The 15,570-nt window shown below is 42.9% G+C and overlaps 1 protein-coding gene across 1 annotated transcript in view; it reads right to left on the reverse strand.

Annotated features, from left to right (window-relative positions):
* The window catches only part of gopc (golgi-associated PDZ and coiled-coil motif containing), a 38,412-nt gene extending 23,462 nt beyond the window's left edge, over positions 1–14,950 (reverse strand). The window contains exon 1 of the mRNA XM_078212714.1: positions 14,550–14,950. Coding sequence (XP_078068840.1) covers positions 14,550–14,798 — 249 coding nt within the window. The 5' untranslated portion in view covers positions 14,799–14,950. The remainder of the gene's footprint in view (positions 1–14,549) is intronic.
* Positions 14,951–15,570: the final 620 nt, after the last annotated feature.

Here is a 15,570-nt window from a genome sequence, read left to right on the forward strand (position 1 = left end):
TAGAAAATGCAAACAAATGACATTTTAAGATCTCTTTGATGATTTTGTGTGACAGCTCAAATGTTCTGAGAGCTTATGGACCCTCACCCGCCCATCTATAAACCATGTCTGGGCAATAGAAATATAGAAAACAAAAGCCGAAGTAGGGCATTCAGCCCTTCAAGCCTGCTCCGCCATCCATTATCATGGCTGGTCATCAAATTCAATATCCTGATCCAGCCTTCCTTCAGTATCATTACACCCTCTGGAATAGGCTTAGCATGGCAAAACCACAAATATAAAAGTGATGAAATTATTTATGTTTAAAAATGAGTACATGCACATTTATCCATCACATAATTGCTATCTAGTGTCCGTCATTGCTGCCCCTGTAAATGTGACAAATGGCCTGTGGTTAGTTCCATTTTTCAGAATGTCACTTTTGAACTTCAGGAGGTTGCTCCAGAAAAGAAAATACAAAATATTACTTCCTGAGTTGTCTCCTACCAGCCATCTTAAGTCCTAAATTAAGACAAATATGTAATAACTAAAGGATGCACTCACCCTCTACAAGTTTATTATTAATAGAATCATAGAATCCTGCAGTACAGAAGGCGGCCATTCGGCCCATCGAGTCTGCATAGACCACAATCCCACCCTAACCCCATGCATTTACCCTAGCCAGTCCTCCTGACACTAAGACGTAATTTAGCATGGCCAATCAACCTAACCCGCACATCTTAAGAACACAAGAACTAGGAGCATGAGTAGGCCATCTAGCCCCTCGAGCCTACTCCGCCATTCAATAAGATCATGGCTGATGTTTTCGTGGACTTAACTCCACTTACCCGTCCGCTCACCATAACCCTTAATTCCTTTACTATTCAAAAATGTATCTATCCTTGCCTTAAAAACATTCAATGAGGTAGCCTCAACTGCTTCACTGGGTAGGGAATTCCACAGATTCACAACTGTGTGTGAAGAAGTTCCTCCTCAACTCAGTCCTAAATCTGCTTCCCCCTATTTTGAGGCCATGCCCCCTAGTTCTAGTTTCACCTGCCAGTGAAAACAACTTCCCTGCTTCTATCTTATCTATTCCCTTCATAATCTTATATGTTTCTATAAGATCTCCCCTCATTCTTCTGAATTCGAATGAGTAAAGTCCCAGTCTACTCAGTCTCTCCTCATAAGCCAATCCTCTCAACTCCGGAATCAACCTAGTGAATCTCCTCTGCACCCTCTCCGGTGCCAGTATATCCTTTCTCAAGTAAAGAGACCAAAACTGTACACAGTACTCCAGGTGTGGCCTCACCAGCACCTTAAACAGCTGCTAAATAACCTTGCTGTTTTTCAACTCCATCCCTCTAGCAATGAAGGACAAAATTCCATTTGCCATTGTGACAACTCCACTGGTCAATTAAAAGACAAATGCAAAAGGCTTTTTAAATAGTACAGAAGGTGCAGTTTATCAAAAGTTTAAATGAGTCTGTCGGTTAATTGTGGGGTGTTTGAACAACCGCTTTTAACGTTAAAGGTCTCTAACAGGACCATAACAATTGCATTTCGAATTCCATTTGGACAATAGCATTCTGCTACGTGTGAGCACACACCAGCTCTACGATACAGTTTCTTACTGAGGTGCAAGGCTGCAGAGAATGTCTTTTTTCCCTCCAATTAGTTTTATCCGTCTGGGAAGAGCTATCTATTGCAGTTATTGTCTCTAATCATTTCAGTCTATCTATGATAAAAGTTAAAGGTGTGGTACAACAGTAAGCTAAAAGGTATATTACAATTGATTCTTAGTGTGACAAGAGTTTTACATTGAACACGATATCAGCACAAGTCAAAGGATGGTTCTCCAAGTTGTTCATGGGTGTAGACCGGCCTGCTCTACAGGTTTAGCAGGTAGTTAGAATAACGATCACATTTCCACCCGATATCCACTTAGGAATAACAATATTAGTAAGCTCACACTACCCACTCTTTAAAAACAATTGTCCTTTTCTTACTGCCTTTCTCTTCTTGACAGCACACATGATTTCCTGCAGCATAGTTGCACTTTGCAGAGATTCAAAGTGGCCATGATTGATCACCATCTTATCTACTGGGGCAGCGCACTGCAGGTTATCTTGTCCTCATCTAACATTTGTGCTTCAGCATAGCTTGCAGGCAACAATCAGCCCTGGGGCAATTTTCCCCTTCCTCACTGAGGACCAGGCAAGTCTAAAAGATCAGCACAGAATCACATCTGGAACTTCCTTGATTATCTTGTTGAGTTACTCAGTGAAGGAACTTCTTGCAACACCGGTGGAGCACAATCTATCCCAGGAAATTTCAAGCGAATTTCATTTAATATGCTTGATCACAGCTCCCTGCTGAAATTGAGCTTTTCTTTTCTGTTTCCACATTGAGGGGAAGAGAAGAATGAAGTTTTCCAGGTGTTGAAAATCACAGTACTTCAAAAATTTATTCGACTATTTATTTCCAATATTAGAGCATAGAACATTACAGCGCAGTACAGGCCCTTCGGCCCTCGATGTTGCGCCGACCAGTGAAACCAATCTAAAGCCCCTCTAATCTACACTATTCCAATATCATCCATATGTTTATCCAATAACCATTTGAATGCTCTTAATGTTGACGAGTCCACTACTGCTGCAGGCAGGGCATTCCACGCCCTTACTACTCTCGGAGTAAAGAACCTACCTCTAACATCTGTCCTATATCTATCACCCCTCAATTTAAAGCTATGTCCCCTCGTGTTAGCCATCATCATCCGAGGAAAAAGGCTCTCACTATCCAACCTATCTATTCCTCTGATCATCTTGTAAGCCTCTATTAAGTCACCTCTTAACCTTCTTCTCTCTAACGAAAACAACCTCAAGTCCCTCAGCCTTTCCTCATACGATTTTCCCACCATACCAGGCAACATCCTGGTAAATCTCCTCTGCACCCTTTCCAACACTTCCACATCCTTCCTATAATGCGGCGACCAGAACTGTACGCAATACTCCAAGTGCGGCCGCACCAGAGTTTTGTACAGTTGCAACATGACCTCCTAGCTCCGAAACTCAATCCCTCTGCCAATAAAAGCTAACAGACCATACGCCTTCTTAACAATCCTATCAACCTGGGTGCCAACTTTCAGGGATCTATGCACATGGACACCCAGATCCCTCTGTTCATCCACACTACCAAGTATCTTACCATTAGCCCAGTACTCTGTATTCTTGTTACTCCTTCCAAAGTGAATCACTTCGCACTTTTCCGCATTAAACTCCATTTGCCACCTCTCAACCCAGCTCTGCAGCTTATCTATGTCCCTCTGTAACCTGCCACTTCCCTCCGCACTGTCTACAACTCCACCGACTTTAGTGTCATCCGCAAATTTTATACTTTAACAAAATGATAAGGACACTTAAGTATTTTCTACAAATTACAGCTAGGCACACAGCTGCTGATGGACTATTCAACCTACTAAAACACTAAGAAGTGCAGGCTACAAAAAAGAACATTAGTGAGTGTTGCTGGCAATGCCACCATTTATTGCACATTGCTAATTGCCCTTTAGAACGATGTTGCGTTTAAAGTTTATTTGTTAGTGTCACAAGTAGGCTTACATTAATACTGCAATGAAGTTACTGTGAAAATCCCCTTGTTGGCACATTCCGGCGCCTGTTCAGGTAACTGAGGGAGAATTTAGCATGGCCAATGCACCTAACCAGCACATCTTTAGCACTGTGGGAGGAAACTGGAGCACCCGAAGGAAACCCACGCAGACATGGGGAGAACATGCAGACTCCACACAGACAGTGACCCAAGCCGGGAATCAAACCCCGATCCCTGGTGCTGTAAGGCAGCAGTGCTAACCACTGTGCCACCATGCTGCCGGTGAACTGCCTTCATGAACCACTGCAATCTGTATGGTATAGACACTCTCACAGAGCTGCTAGTGTGTGTTTCAGGAATTTGGCCTAGCGACAAAGAAGGAATGGTAATATAGTTCCAAGTCAGGATGGTGTATGTGCTTACATACGTACATACAAATTAGGAGCCTGCTTCGCCATTCAATAAGATCATGGCTGGTCTGTCTGTGACCTCAACTTACCATTCCGCCTACCCCAAAAAACCTTTGACTCCCTTGTTAGTCAAGAATCTATCACTGCCTTAAAAATATTAATTGACCCTGCTCCACCACTCTCTGGGAAGAGAGTTCCAAAGATTCAACAAATCTCAAAAAAATTCTCATCTCCATCTTGAATTGGAGGCCCTTTTTTTTTAAAACTATATCCCTTTCAACATACACTTTTTCAAGTCCCCTCAAAGTCTTATACGTTCCAATTAGATCACCTCTCAATCTTCTAAACTTCAATGGAAACAGGCTCTGCCTGTCTAATTTTTCCTTGCAAGATAACTCTCATTCCAAGAACCAGTTGAGTGAATTGCTGCTAATGCATTGATACCCTTTCTTAAATAACGAGACCAAAACTGTACACAGTATTCTAGATGTGGCCTCACCAACAGATACAAGTGTAGCAAAATATCCCGACTTTTATATTTCATTACCCTTGCAATAAATGAGAACATTATATTTGCCTTCCTAATCACTTGCCCTAACTACGTGTTAACTTTTCCTGATTCATATACTAGTACACCAAGATGCTTCTGTGCCTCTAGAGTTTTGCAATCTCTAATAAAATACTGCTTTCCAATTTTTCCTACCAACGTGGACAAGTTCTGAAAATCTAAGAACACCACATCCATCGGTTCCCCATTATCTACATTGCTTGTTATTTCCTCAAAGAACTCCAATAAATTAGTCAAATATGATTTCCCTTTTACAAAACCATCTTTACTATACTAGATTGCACCAAGATGTCCTATGTGCCCCGCTATAACTTCCAACTATAATAGATTGCAGCAACTTCTCTGCGGCAGATGTTCAACTAATTGGTCTATAGTTTCCTTCTTTCCAACCCTTTCCTTTCTTGAAAAGAGTCAAATTCACTATTTACCACTTCTCTCAGAACTGGTACCAGTGCCCTATGAATCGAAACCCATTTTTCCATTCTTCCTGACTTCTACTTAACTCTAATCTGATTTACCCTACGCCAATTTGCTCATGGCTCAGGTAGTAATTCAGAGATTACTACCTTTAAGATTCTGCTTTTTAATTTAGCCCTTGGCTGCTCCTATTCACTCAGCAGAACCTTCTTCTAATTCTGCCTATGTCATTCGCACCTTCATTGACCATGACCACTGGGCCTCCTCCTACCACTGCAAGTTCCTCTCCTCTGGTGACCATGAAACCACTTGTCAATTGTGGTTAAACTCCACCTGGTTCACTAATGACCTTTAGGGAAGGAAATCTGCCATCCTTACCTGGTCTGGCTTATGTGTGACTCTAGACACACAGCAATGTGGTTGACTCTTAAATGCCATCTGAAATGGCCTACCAAGACACTCAGCTGTATCAAACCATTACAAAGTCTATAAAAAGGAATGAAACTGGACAGATCACCACGCATCGATGAAGGTAAAAGCTAAAGTTTATTTATTAGTCACAAGTAGACTTACAGTCACACTGCAGTGAAGTTACTGTGAAAATCCCCTAGTTGCCACTCTCCGGCGCCTGTTCGGGTACACTGAGGGAGAATTTAGCATGGCCAATTCACCGTACCTGCACATCTTTGGTCTGCAGGAGGAAACCGGAGCACCCGGAGGAAACCCACGCAGACACAGGGAGAATGTGCAAACTCCACACAGACAGTAACCCAAGCTGGGAATCGAACCCAGGTCCCCGGCGCTGTGAGGCAGCAGTGCTAACCACTGTGCGTACCAGAAACAACAATGGCAAATCCTGTTGGCCTTGCAAAGTCTTCCTTACTAATATTTGGGGATCTTGTGGCAAAATTGGGAAAGCTGTCCATGACTCGTCAATAACAGTCTGATATAGTCGTACTCACCGAATCATTACAAAGTTCTAGACACCACCATCATCATCCCTGGGTCTGACTTGTCGACAAGGCAGATCCACCAGGGGTAGCGGCATATTTATTATACAGTCGAGAAGGAGTCGTCCTGGGAGTTCTCAATATTAACTCTGGACCTCATGTAGTCTCACCGCATCAAGTCATACTTGGGTAAGGAAACCTCCTGCTGATTACTACTTAGTACCCCATCTCAACTGATGAATCAGTACTTCTCCTTGTTGAACACCATTTGGAGGAAGCACTCAGAATGGCTAGAGCACAGAATGTACTCTAGGTGAGGGACTTCAATATCAATCACCAAGAACGTCTCCTTCACACCACTACTGACTGAGCTGGCCAAGTCCTAAAGGGTATAGCTGTTGGACTGGTTCTGCGGCAAGGGAACCAACAAGAGGGAAAAACCTATTTGATCTCGTCCTCACCAATCCCCAGTCACAGATGCATCTGTCCATGACAATACTGGTAGCAGTGATCACCGCACAGTCCTTGTGGAGACAAAGGCCTGTCTTCACATTGAGAATAACCTCCATTGTTGTGTTGCACTATCACAGTACTAAATGGGATTGTCTTCAAACAAATCTAGCAATTCAAAACTGAGCAACTATGACCTAACAGCAGCAGCAAAATTGTAAACAACTACAGTCTGTAACCTCATGGCCCAGCATATTCCCCACTCTAACATTACCATCAAGCAAGGAGATCAACCCTGGTCCAATGAAGCATGCGGGAGGACATACCAGGAGTAGCAAGCACCACATAAAGCAGAAGAGGTGTCAACCTGATGAAGCAACAGCACAGGAATATTTGCATGCCAAACAGTGAAAGCAGCATGCAATGGACAGAGCTCAGTGATCCCACAACCAACAGATCTGTCCTAAGCACTGCAGTTCTGCCACATCTAATCACGAGTGTGGTGGTCAAATAAAAACTAACTGGAAGAGAAGGCTCCACAAATAATCCCATTTTCAATGATGGGGGGACCTAGCACGTCAGTGAAAAAAGACAAGCCTGTGGCATTTTCAACAATCCTCAACCAGAAGTTTTTCCATTTCTGTTTCCACTGGAGGGCCCTAACATCACAGATTCTAGTCCTCAGCCAATTCTATTCACTCCACATGATATCAAGAAACAGCTGAAGGCACTGAATACTGTAAAGACCCTAACAACATTCCGGAAATTGTACTGATTGTGTTTAGTACATTAGTAGAGAATTGTATCCTATTATAGACCAGCTTCAACCAACTGCATGCCTCGAATCTTAATTTCTGTACAATTGTTTAAGAATGATACCCTGCCACTCAACTGCTAATTGTAAAGGGCCATACAAGCCAGCAGTTGGATCACTGGTGTGCAGGTGCAATTTCAGGAATCTTCATGAATAAACATGATATTTCTTGATTTCAGTTTCTAAAATTCTATTTTCAACTGTTTCTGGAAATGTCCAAAATATGTCTTTAGTTGGGTCCCAAAGCCTCTGAAAATAAGTGTCACCTCATCTACTCAACACCACCACTGAACTGTAGTTTGAAGAGCTATTAAACTTGTGACCGGATTCAGGGAAAAAAAAAATCACAACTATTAATAATGTTTATCAAGTGTTTCTGGTTTCCTTCAGGTCAAACAAACATCATCAATCACCTTTATTATATTGTTTTATTTATTATATTGTTCAGGAGGGACAGGGAAGGAGGCAAAAGAGGTGGGGGAGTGGCACTGTTGATCAGGGATAGTGTCACAGCTGTAGAAAAGATGGATGCCACAGAAGGATTGTCTACGGAATCTCTGTGGGTGGAGGTTAGGAACAGGAAGGGGTTAACTTTACTGGGTGTTTTCTATAGGCCGCCCAATAGTAGCAGAGATATGGAGGAGCAGATTGGGAAGCAGATTCTGGAGAGATGTGATAATAACAGGGTGGTCGTGATGGGAGATTTTAATTTCCCAAATATCAATTGGAATATCCCTAGGGTAAGGGGTTTAGATGGAGAGGAGTTTGTTAGGTGTGTTCAGTAGAGCTTCCTGACACAGTATGTGGATAAGCCTACAAGAGGAGAGGCTGTGCTTGATTTGATATTAGGGAATGAACCTGGGCAGGTGTCAGATCTATCAGTGGGAGAGCATTTTGGGGATAGTGATCATAACTCTATCTCTTTTACACTAGCACTGGAGAGAGATAAGATCAGTCAAGCTAGGAAAGTGTTTATCTGGAGTAAGGGCAACTATGATGCTATTAGGCAGGAAATTAGAGGCATAAATTGGAAGGAGGTTTTCTCAGGGAAATGTACGGAAGAAATGTGACAAATTTTCAAGGAAAATTTGTCTGGAGCTCTGCACGGCAATGTTCCGGTGCGACAGGGGAGTTATGGTAGGTTACAGGAACCGTGGTGCACGAAAGCTGTAACGGATTTAGTCAGGAAGAAAAGAAAAACCTACAAAAGGTTCAGGGAGCTAGGTAATGTTAGAAATCTAGAAAAGTATACGACTAGTAGGAAGGAACTAAAGAGGGAAATTAGAAGAGCCAGGAGGGGACATGAGAAGGCCTTGGCAGACAGGATAAAGGAAAACCCCAAGGCATTCTACAAGTATGTGAAGAACAAGAGGATAAGATGTGAAGGAGTAGGTCCTATCAAATGTGACGGTGGGAAAGTCTGTACTGAACCGGTTGAAATAGCAGAGGTACTCAATGAATACTTTGCTTCAGTATTCACAGTGGAAAAGGATCTTGGTAGTTGCAGTGCAGACTTGCAGTGGACTGGGAAGATTGAGCATGTGGGCATTAAGAAAGAGGATGTGTTGGAGCTGTTGAAAAGCATCAAGTTAGATAAATCGCCGGGACCAGATGGGATGTACCCCAGGTTACTGTGGGAGGCGAGGGAAGAGATTGCTGATCCTCTGGCGATGATCTTTGCATCGTCAATGGAGACGGGAGAGGTTCCGGAGGATGGGGGATGTGGTTCCGTTATTCAAGAAAGGGAGAAGAGATAGCCCAGGAAATTATAGACCGGTGAGTCTAACTTCAGTGGTAGGTAAGTTGATGGAGAAGATCCTGAGAGGCAGGATTTATGAACATTTGGAAAGGAATAGTATGATCAGAAGTAGCCAGCACGGCTTTGTCCGAGGCAGATCATGCCTTACCTTACGAGTCTGATTGAGTTTTTTTGAAGATGTGACTAGACACTTAGATGGGGGAAGAGCGGTAGATGTGGTTTATATGGATTTCAGTAAGGCGTTTGATAAGGTGCCCCATGCAAGGCTTATGGAGAAAGTGAAGGGTCATGGGATACAAGGGGACGTTGCTTTGTGGATTCAGAACTGGCTTGCCCACAGAAGGCAAAGAGTGGTTGTAGATAGGTATTTTTCAGAGTGAAGGACGGTCATCAGTGGGGGGCCCCTGGAATCTGTTCTGGGACCCTTGCTCTTTGTGATTTTTATAAATGACCTGGATGAGGAAGTGGAAGGATGGGTTGGCAAGTTTGCTGATGATACAAAGGTTGGAGGTGTTGTGGATAGTGTAGAGGGATGTCAGCAGTTGCAATGAGGCATAGACAAAATGCAAGACTGGGCAGAGAAGTGGCAGGTGGACTTCAACCCAGATAAGTGTGTGGTGGTTCATTTTGGCAGGTCGAATAGGATGGAAGAATATAATATTAAGGGTAAGACGCTTGGCAGTGTGGAAGAACAGAGGGATCTTGGGGTCTGGGTTCATAGGACGCTCAAAGCAGCGTCGCAGGTAGAGGCTGTGGTTAAGAAGGCGTATGGAATACTGGCCTTCATCAATAGAGGAATTAAGTTTAGAAATCGGGAGATAATGCTGCAGCTGTATAGGACCCTGGTCAGACCCCACCTGGAGTACTGTGCCCAGTTCTGGTCGCCTCATTACAGAAAGGATGTGGAAGCCATAGAACAGGTGCAGAGGAGATTTATGAAGATGTTGCCGGGATTAAGTGGTATGCCTTATGAGGATAGGTTGAGAGAGCTAGGTCTATTCTCCTCGGAGAGGCGAAGGATGAGAGGTGACCTGATAGAGGTGTACAAGATGTTGAAAGGTATTGATAGAGTGGATTCTCAGAGGCTTTTACCCAGGGCTGAAATGGTTGTCATGAGAGGCCACAGGTTTAGGGTGCTGGGGAGTAGGTAAGTTTTTCACTTAGAGGATGGTGGGTGCATGGAATCGGCTGCCGGTAGTGGTGGTGGAAGCGGATTCGATTGAGTCTTTTAAGAGACTTTTGGATAGGTTCATGGAGGTTAGTAAGATAGAAGGTTATAGATGAGCCTAGAAGGTAAGGAAATTGTTTGGCGCAACTTGTGGGCCGAAGGGCCTGTTTGTGCTGTAGCTTTTCTATGTTCTATGTTCTATATGTTCAATGGCAGCACTCTCAAACTCAGAACCTTCTGGCTCCAAGGTAAGTCTTACTTGCGAGTGAAATACAAAATCTAGATTGACATTCTACAGTGCAGTACAAAGGGATTGCTGCACTGTCAGAGGTGCCATCTTTTGGATGGAATGGATGCAAAAGATCCTATGACATTACTTTGAAGAGGTGTTGTGGCCATTATTTATGCCTGAATCGACTTCGCTAAGATTGTCAGACCATTATCACATTGCTTTTTGGTGGGACCTTGCTGTGTGCAAACTGGTTGCCACATTTCTTATATTGGTGGCTATTCTGCAAAAATACTTTTTGTTAAGTTATTAAGCGCTTTGCAATATCTAAAAGTTCTGAAAGGTAGTTTATAAATGCAAATTATTTATCTTCCTTTATTGTATCCATATTACTATTACTTGGTTGCCTGCTCCCCAATAGTGATACAAAAGTTACAAAATAAAGAAAATCAATTCTAAAATATTAAAATTAGACAAGTAGAATAGGTGATCAATTTATGTATTGACAAGCAACTTAAATTAAATTCAATTAGTCTTAAACTAAAAGATTACAGGTTTTCTGATCATTTACCTCTTTGCTATTTGTGGGACCTTTCTGCATGTAAAATGGCTGGGAACATAGGAACAGGAGAAAGTCATTTAGCCCCTCAAATCTGTTCTGCAGGCATCAAAGGCATCATCACTGACTTGACCTAATTTCATCTACCTGTCATTCCCTCATACCCAGTGATATCTTTGCTTAACAAAAATCTATCAATCTCAGATTTAAAAATTACAATTGATCTTACATTAATTGCCACTTGCAGAAGAAGGTTACAAACTCCTACCATCCTTTGTAGGTACAAGTGTTTCCCGATTTTACTCCTGAAAGGACTGATCCTAATATTTAGGCGCTCTACCCTGCACGTTCCCCCCAATATCTTGAATACATCAATCATCATGCATTATCTTCTCAATTCCAGGAACTACAACTAATGTTTGTATAATCCATAACGTAATCCTTGGAGTCAGGAATATGTTGATAAATCTCTGATGTACTCCCGCCAAGGCCAACATAACACTTTTAAAATGTGGTGCCCAGAATTGTTTACAGTACTGTGGTTGTGATCTAACCAGGGTTTTGTACCCCCTTGTACTTGAATCCTCTAGGTATAAAGGTCAGCATCCCATTAGGCTTTTTGATCTTTAATAATCTATGTATATGGAGACCCAGGTTTCTTTGGAGCGCCACTGTTTCTCGCTTTCACCATTTAGAAAGTACTCTATGCCATCCTTTCCAGGTCTAAAGTGGATTACCTCACATTTGCAGACACTGAAATCCGTTCGCCACAGTTTTGTCCATTTTTATGCTTCCATCTACACTACTTACAATACTGCCTATCTTTCTATCATTAGCAAATGTTGTCATCTAGCCTTGCACCCCATCATAAATATGATAAATGGTTGAGGTCCCAACATGGATGCTGCTGGTTACACCTTACCAATTAGAGAATGTGCCCATTATCCCTATTCTCTGTCACTTGCCAATCAGCCAATTTCATAACCAGGAATTTGTTTTCAATTCCAAGAAGTTCGCTGTCTCTTATTACGATGGACTTTATCAAATGCCTTATGAAGTCCATGCAAATACCACCTACAGATATTCATTCCCCTGTCCGCTACTTTAGTCACCTTTTCAAACAATTCCATCAGGTTCATCATACCTGGCCAACCCTTTTCAAATCCATGCTGGCTCTCTCTGATCAGCTGAAAATCTTCTAAGTTTTCAGTCACTCTACTGTCAGTTATAGACTCCAGTAACTTATCAACACATGTGCTAGGCTAACTAGTCTGTAATTTTCTGCTTTCCCCCTCTCATTTTATAGAATAGCAGAATGGCATGCACAACCTTCCAATTTAAAGGAATTGTTTCCAGATCTAGAGAATATTCAAATCCTTTCTAGCCACATGAGGTGTCAAGAGGACTGGACAACACCTAATGTGGTACTATTTTTCAAGAAGGTTAGTAGGGATAAACTAGGTAATTAAAGGCCAATGAGTCTAACATCAGTGGTGGGGAAATTATTAGAAGAAGTTCTGAGGGACAGAATTAATCTCCACTTGGAGAGGCAAGGATTAATCAAGGATAGTCAGCATGGCTTTGTCAGGAGTGGGGAGATCATGTCTAACAAATTTGATTGAATTTTTCAAACAGATGACTAGGTATGTAGGTAAAGGCAGTGCAGTTGATGTAGTCCACATGGAATTCAGTAAGGCTTTTAACAAAGTCCAGCATGGGAGATTGTTCAAGAAGGTAATAGCCCATGGAATCCAAGACAATTCGGCAAATTAGATCCAAAATTTACTTAGTGGCACGAAGCAAAGTTGACGGTCGAAGATTGTTTTTGTGAATGAAAGCCTATGTCCAGTGGTGTACCGCAGGGATTGATGCTGGGTCCCTTGCTTTTTGTAATACATTAATGATCTAGACATGAAAATAGTAGGTATGTGGTCAGCAAGTTCGCAGGTGACATGAAAATTGGTGGTGTGGTAAATAGCAAGGAGGAAAGCCTTAGATTACAGGACAATACAGACAAGCTGGTCAGATGGGCAGAACAGTGGCAAATGGAATTTAACCCTGAAAAGTGTGAAGTGATGCATTTTGGGAGGACTAATACACAACGGAATACACAATGAACAGTAGGATGCTAGTAAATACAGTGGACCAGAGGGATCTTGGGGTGCATTTCCATAGATCCCTGAGGAGAACAGGGCAGATAGATAAGGTGTTAAGACTGCATATAGGATATTTACCTTTCTTAGCCAAAGAATAGTACATAAGAGCAAGGAGGTTATGATGGAACTGTATAAAACATTCATTAGGCCACAGCTAAAGTATTGTGTGCAGTTCTGGTCACCACACCATGAGGAGGATGTGACTGCACTAAAGGGGGTGCAGAGGAGATTTACCAGGAAACTGTCTGGGCTGCAGTGTTTCAGCTGTAAAGGGAAGCTGCTTAGGCTGGAGTTGTTTACCTTGGAGCAGAGAAGGCTGAGGGGGGACCTGATCGAGGTGTATAAAATTATGAGGAACATAGACAAGATAGATAAGGAGGAACTTTCCCCTTAGTAGAGCGGTCAATAACCAGGGGGCATAAATTTAGAGTAAAGGGCTAGAGATTTAGAATGGATTGGAGGAACAACATTTTCATCCAGAAGGTGAAGGGAATCTGGAATTCGGCCTGAAACAGTAGCAGAGGCTGGTACCCTCACAACATTTAAGAAGAATTTAGATGAGCACCTGAAATGCCATGTGCCATAGCATACAAAGCTTTGGGCCAAGTGCTGGAAAATGGGATTAGAATAGATAGGTGCTTGATGACTGGGCAGACAAAACGGGCCAAAAGGCCTATTTTTGTGCTATAAAACTCCATGACTCCAACTTTGGAAGATTATAGTCAGCATCAGCAATATTCTCACCTACTTCCTTTAAAACCATCTGATTCTAAGGATTTAAACTTTACTTCCTTTAAAACCCTCTGGTTCTAGGGATTTCTCACTGCTTAGAGGAGTTATTTCCTTCATTACTGTTATTTTGCTTACATTCAATTATATGATGTCTCTTACTACATCTTTAGTCATCTATGGCTGCTTGTTGGCAAGTGTTTGCATTTTAGAGGTATAATCTGTGCCTATAATATATCACATTAAATATTTTGTGGACACCCAATGACCTTAGAATCATAGAATCCCTACAGTGCAGGAGGCCATTTGGCCCATCGAGTCTGCACCAAACACAATCCCACCCAGGCCCAATCCCCATAACCCCATGCATTTACCCTACCCAGACCCCTGACACTAACGGGCAATTTAGCATGGCCAATCCACCTAACCTGCACATCTTTGAACCATGGGAGCACTTGTTATTTACAGTGGAGAATCTCTCCCTTAGCTCCATTAAGCAGTTGAGATATTGCAGAAGTTCTCATTAGATGATACAAAACCAAATATTTGCCCTCACCAACTAACAACCCCCCAAATCAGGGGCTGAACCAATGCAGGGTCTCTGCTGAGAAACTATCAATATATTGCCCCTGATAGAGGCTGATCTGGTGGTGTCCCTATTAAGGTATTAACATCAATATATTGACCATCAGCCAGGGGCTGATCCAATACATGGTCTCTATCCACAAAGTTAGGTGAAATCACTCTCCCACCTCCAGTTTATGGTTGATCTGGAAGACAGTCTGCGCCTTGTGGCAGAGCTGTGCGAAGCAAGAGCTGAGCGCCGTCATCTTCTGGCGGCCCTCGTAGGTGATCTCGGACTGGTCGGGGTCGATCTCCCCCAGCAGCAGGTCCACATCCACAAAGGCCTTGTCAAACTCCTTCTCCAGCACCTCCAGCCAGCGGAACATGGAGGGGCCTGCCACCGCACTGGCCGCCGGAGCCCCGGCCGAGGAGGCCATGGTTAGTGTGGCTGGCGGTTGGTGAGTGCAGCCTGCGGCCCTAAATCTGCCCCCGGCTCTCCTCTCTCTCCGCCCGGCGCCGCCTCCAGTTCCGGTTGTCAAGGAGCCGTCGCTCGATTACTCCCGCCTGCCACAACGGTAACAGCCCAGAGAGCCGAACGGGGAGTGAGCGAGCGGTTACCATGGAAAAAGGGGCGTGACCCCCAAATAGCGTCAAAAACCCCGCCCACAACAGTCATATCCCTTCCACAACCCACCTGTCAATCACAACCTCAACAACAACTCAGATGTGTCTAACACCTTTCACATAATGAAACATCCCAAGGCATTTCACAGGAGTATTATAAAAACAAAAATTATATTATAACTTTATTATATTTATTATTATAATAATAAATTATAAAAATATTATAAAACCACACTGAATCACATAAGGAGATATTAGGTTTGACTTGATTTGTTATTGTCACATGCATTGGGATACAGTGAAAAGTATTGTTTCTTGCACACTTTCCAGACAAAGCATACCATTCATAAAGTACATAGGGGAGAAGGGAAGGAAAGGGTGTAGAATATAGTGTTACGGTCATAGCTAGGATGTAGAGATAACTGCACGGTCAAAGAAGTAGGTTTTAAGAAGGTCATAAAGGAGTGAAGCAAGATCGTGAGGCAGAGAGCTGTAGGGAGAGAATTCCAGAGCTTGGGGCCCAGGCAACTGAAGGCACAAGCTACCAATAGTGGAGCAATCAAAATTGAAGCTGCTCATAATGCC

This window comes from Mustelus asterias, chromosome 5, assembly GCF_964213995.1.
Source record: "Mustelus asterias chromosome 5, sMusAst1.hap1.1, whole genome shotgun sequence".
Taxonomy (NCBI): domain Eukaryota; kingdom Metazoa; phylum Chordata; class Chondrichthyes; order Carcharhiniformes; family Triakidae; genus Mustelus; species Mustelus asterias.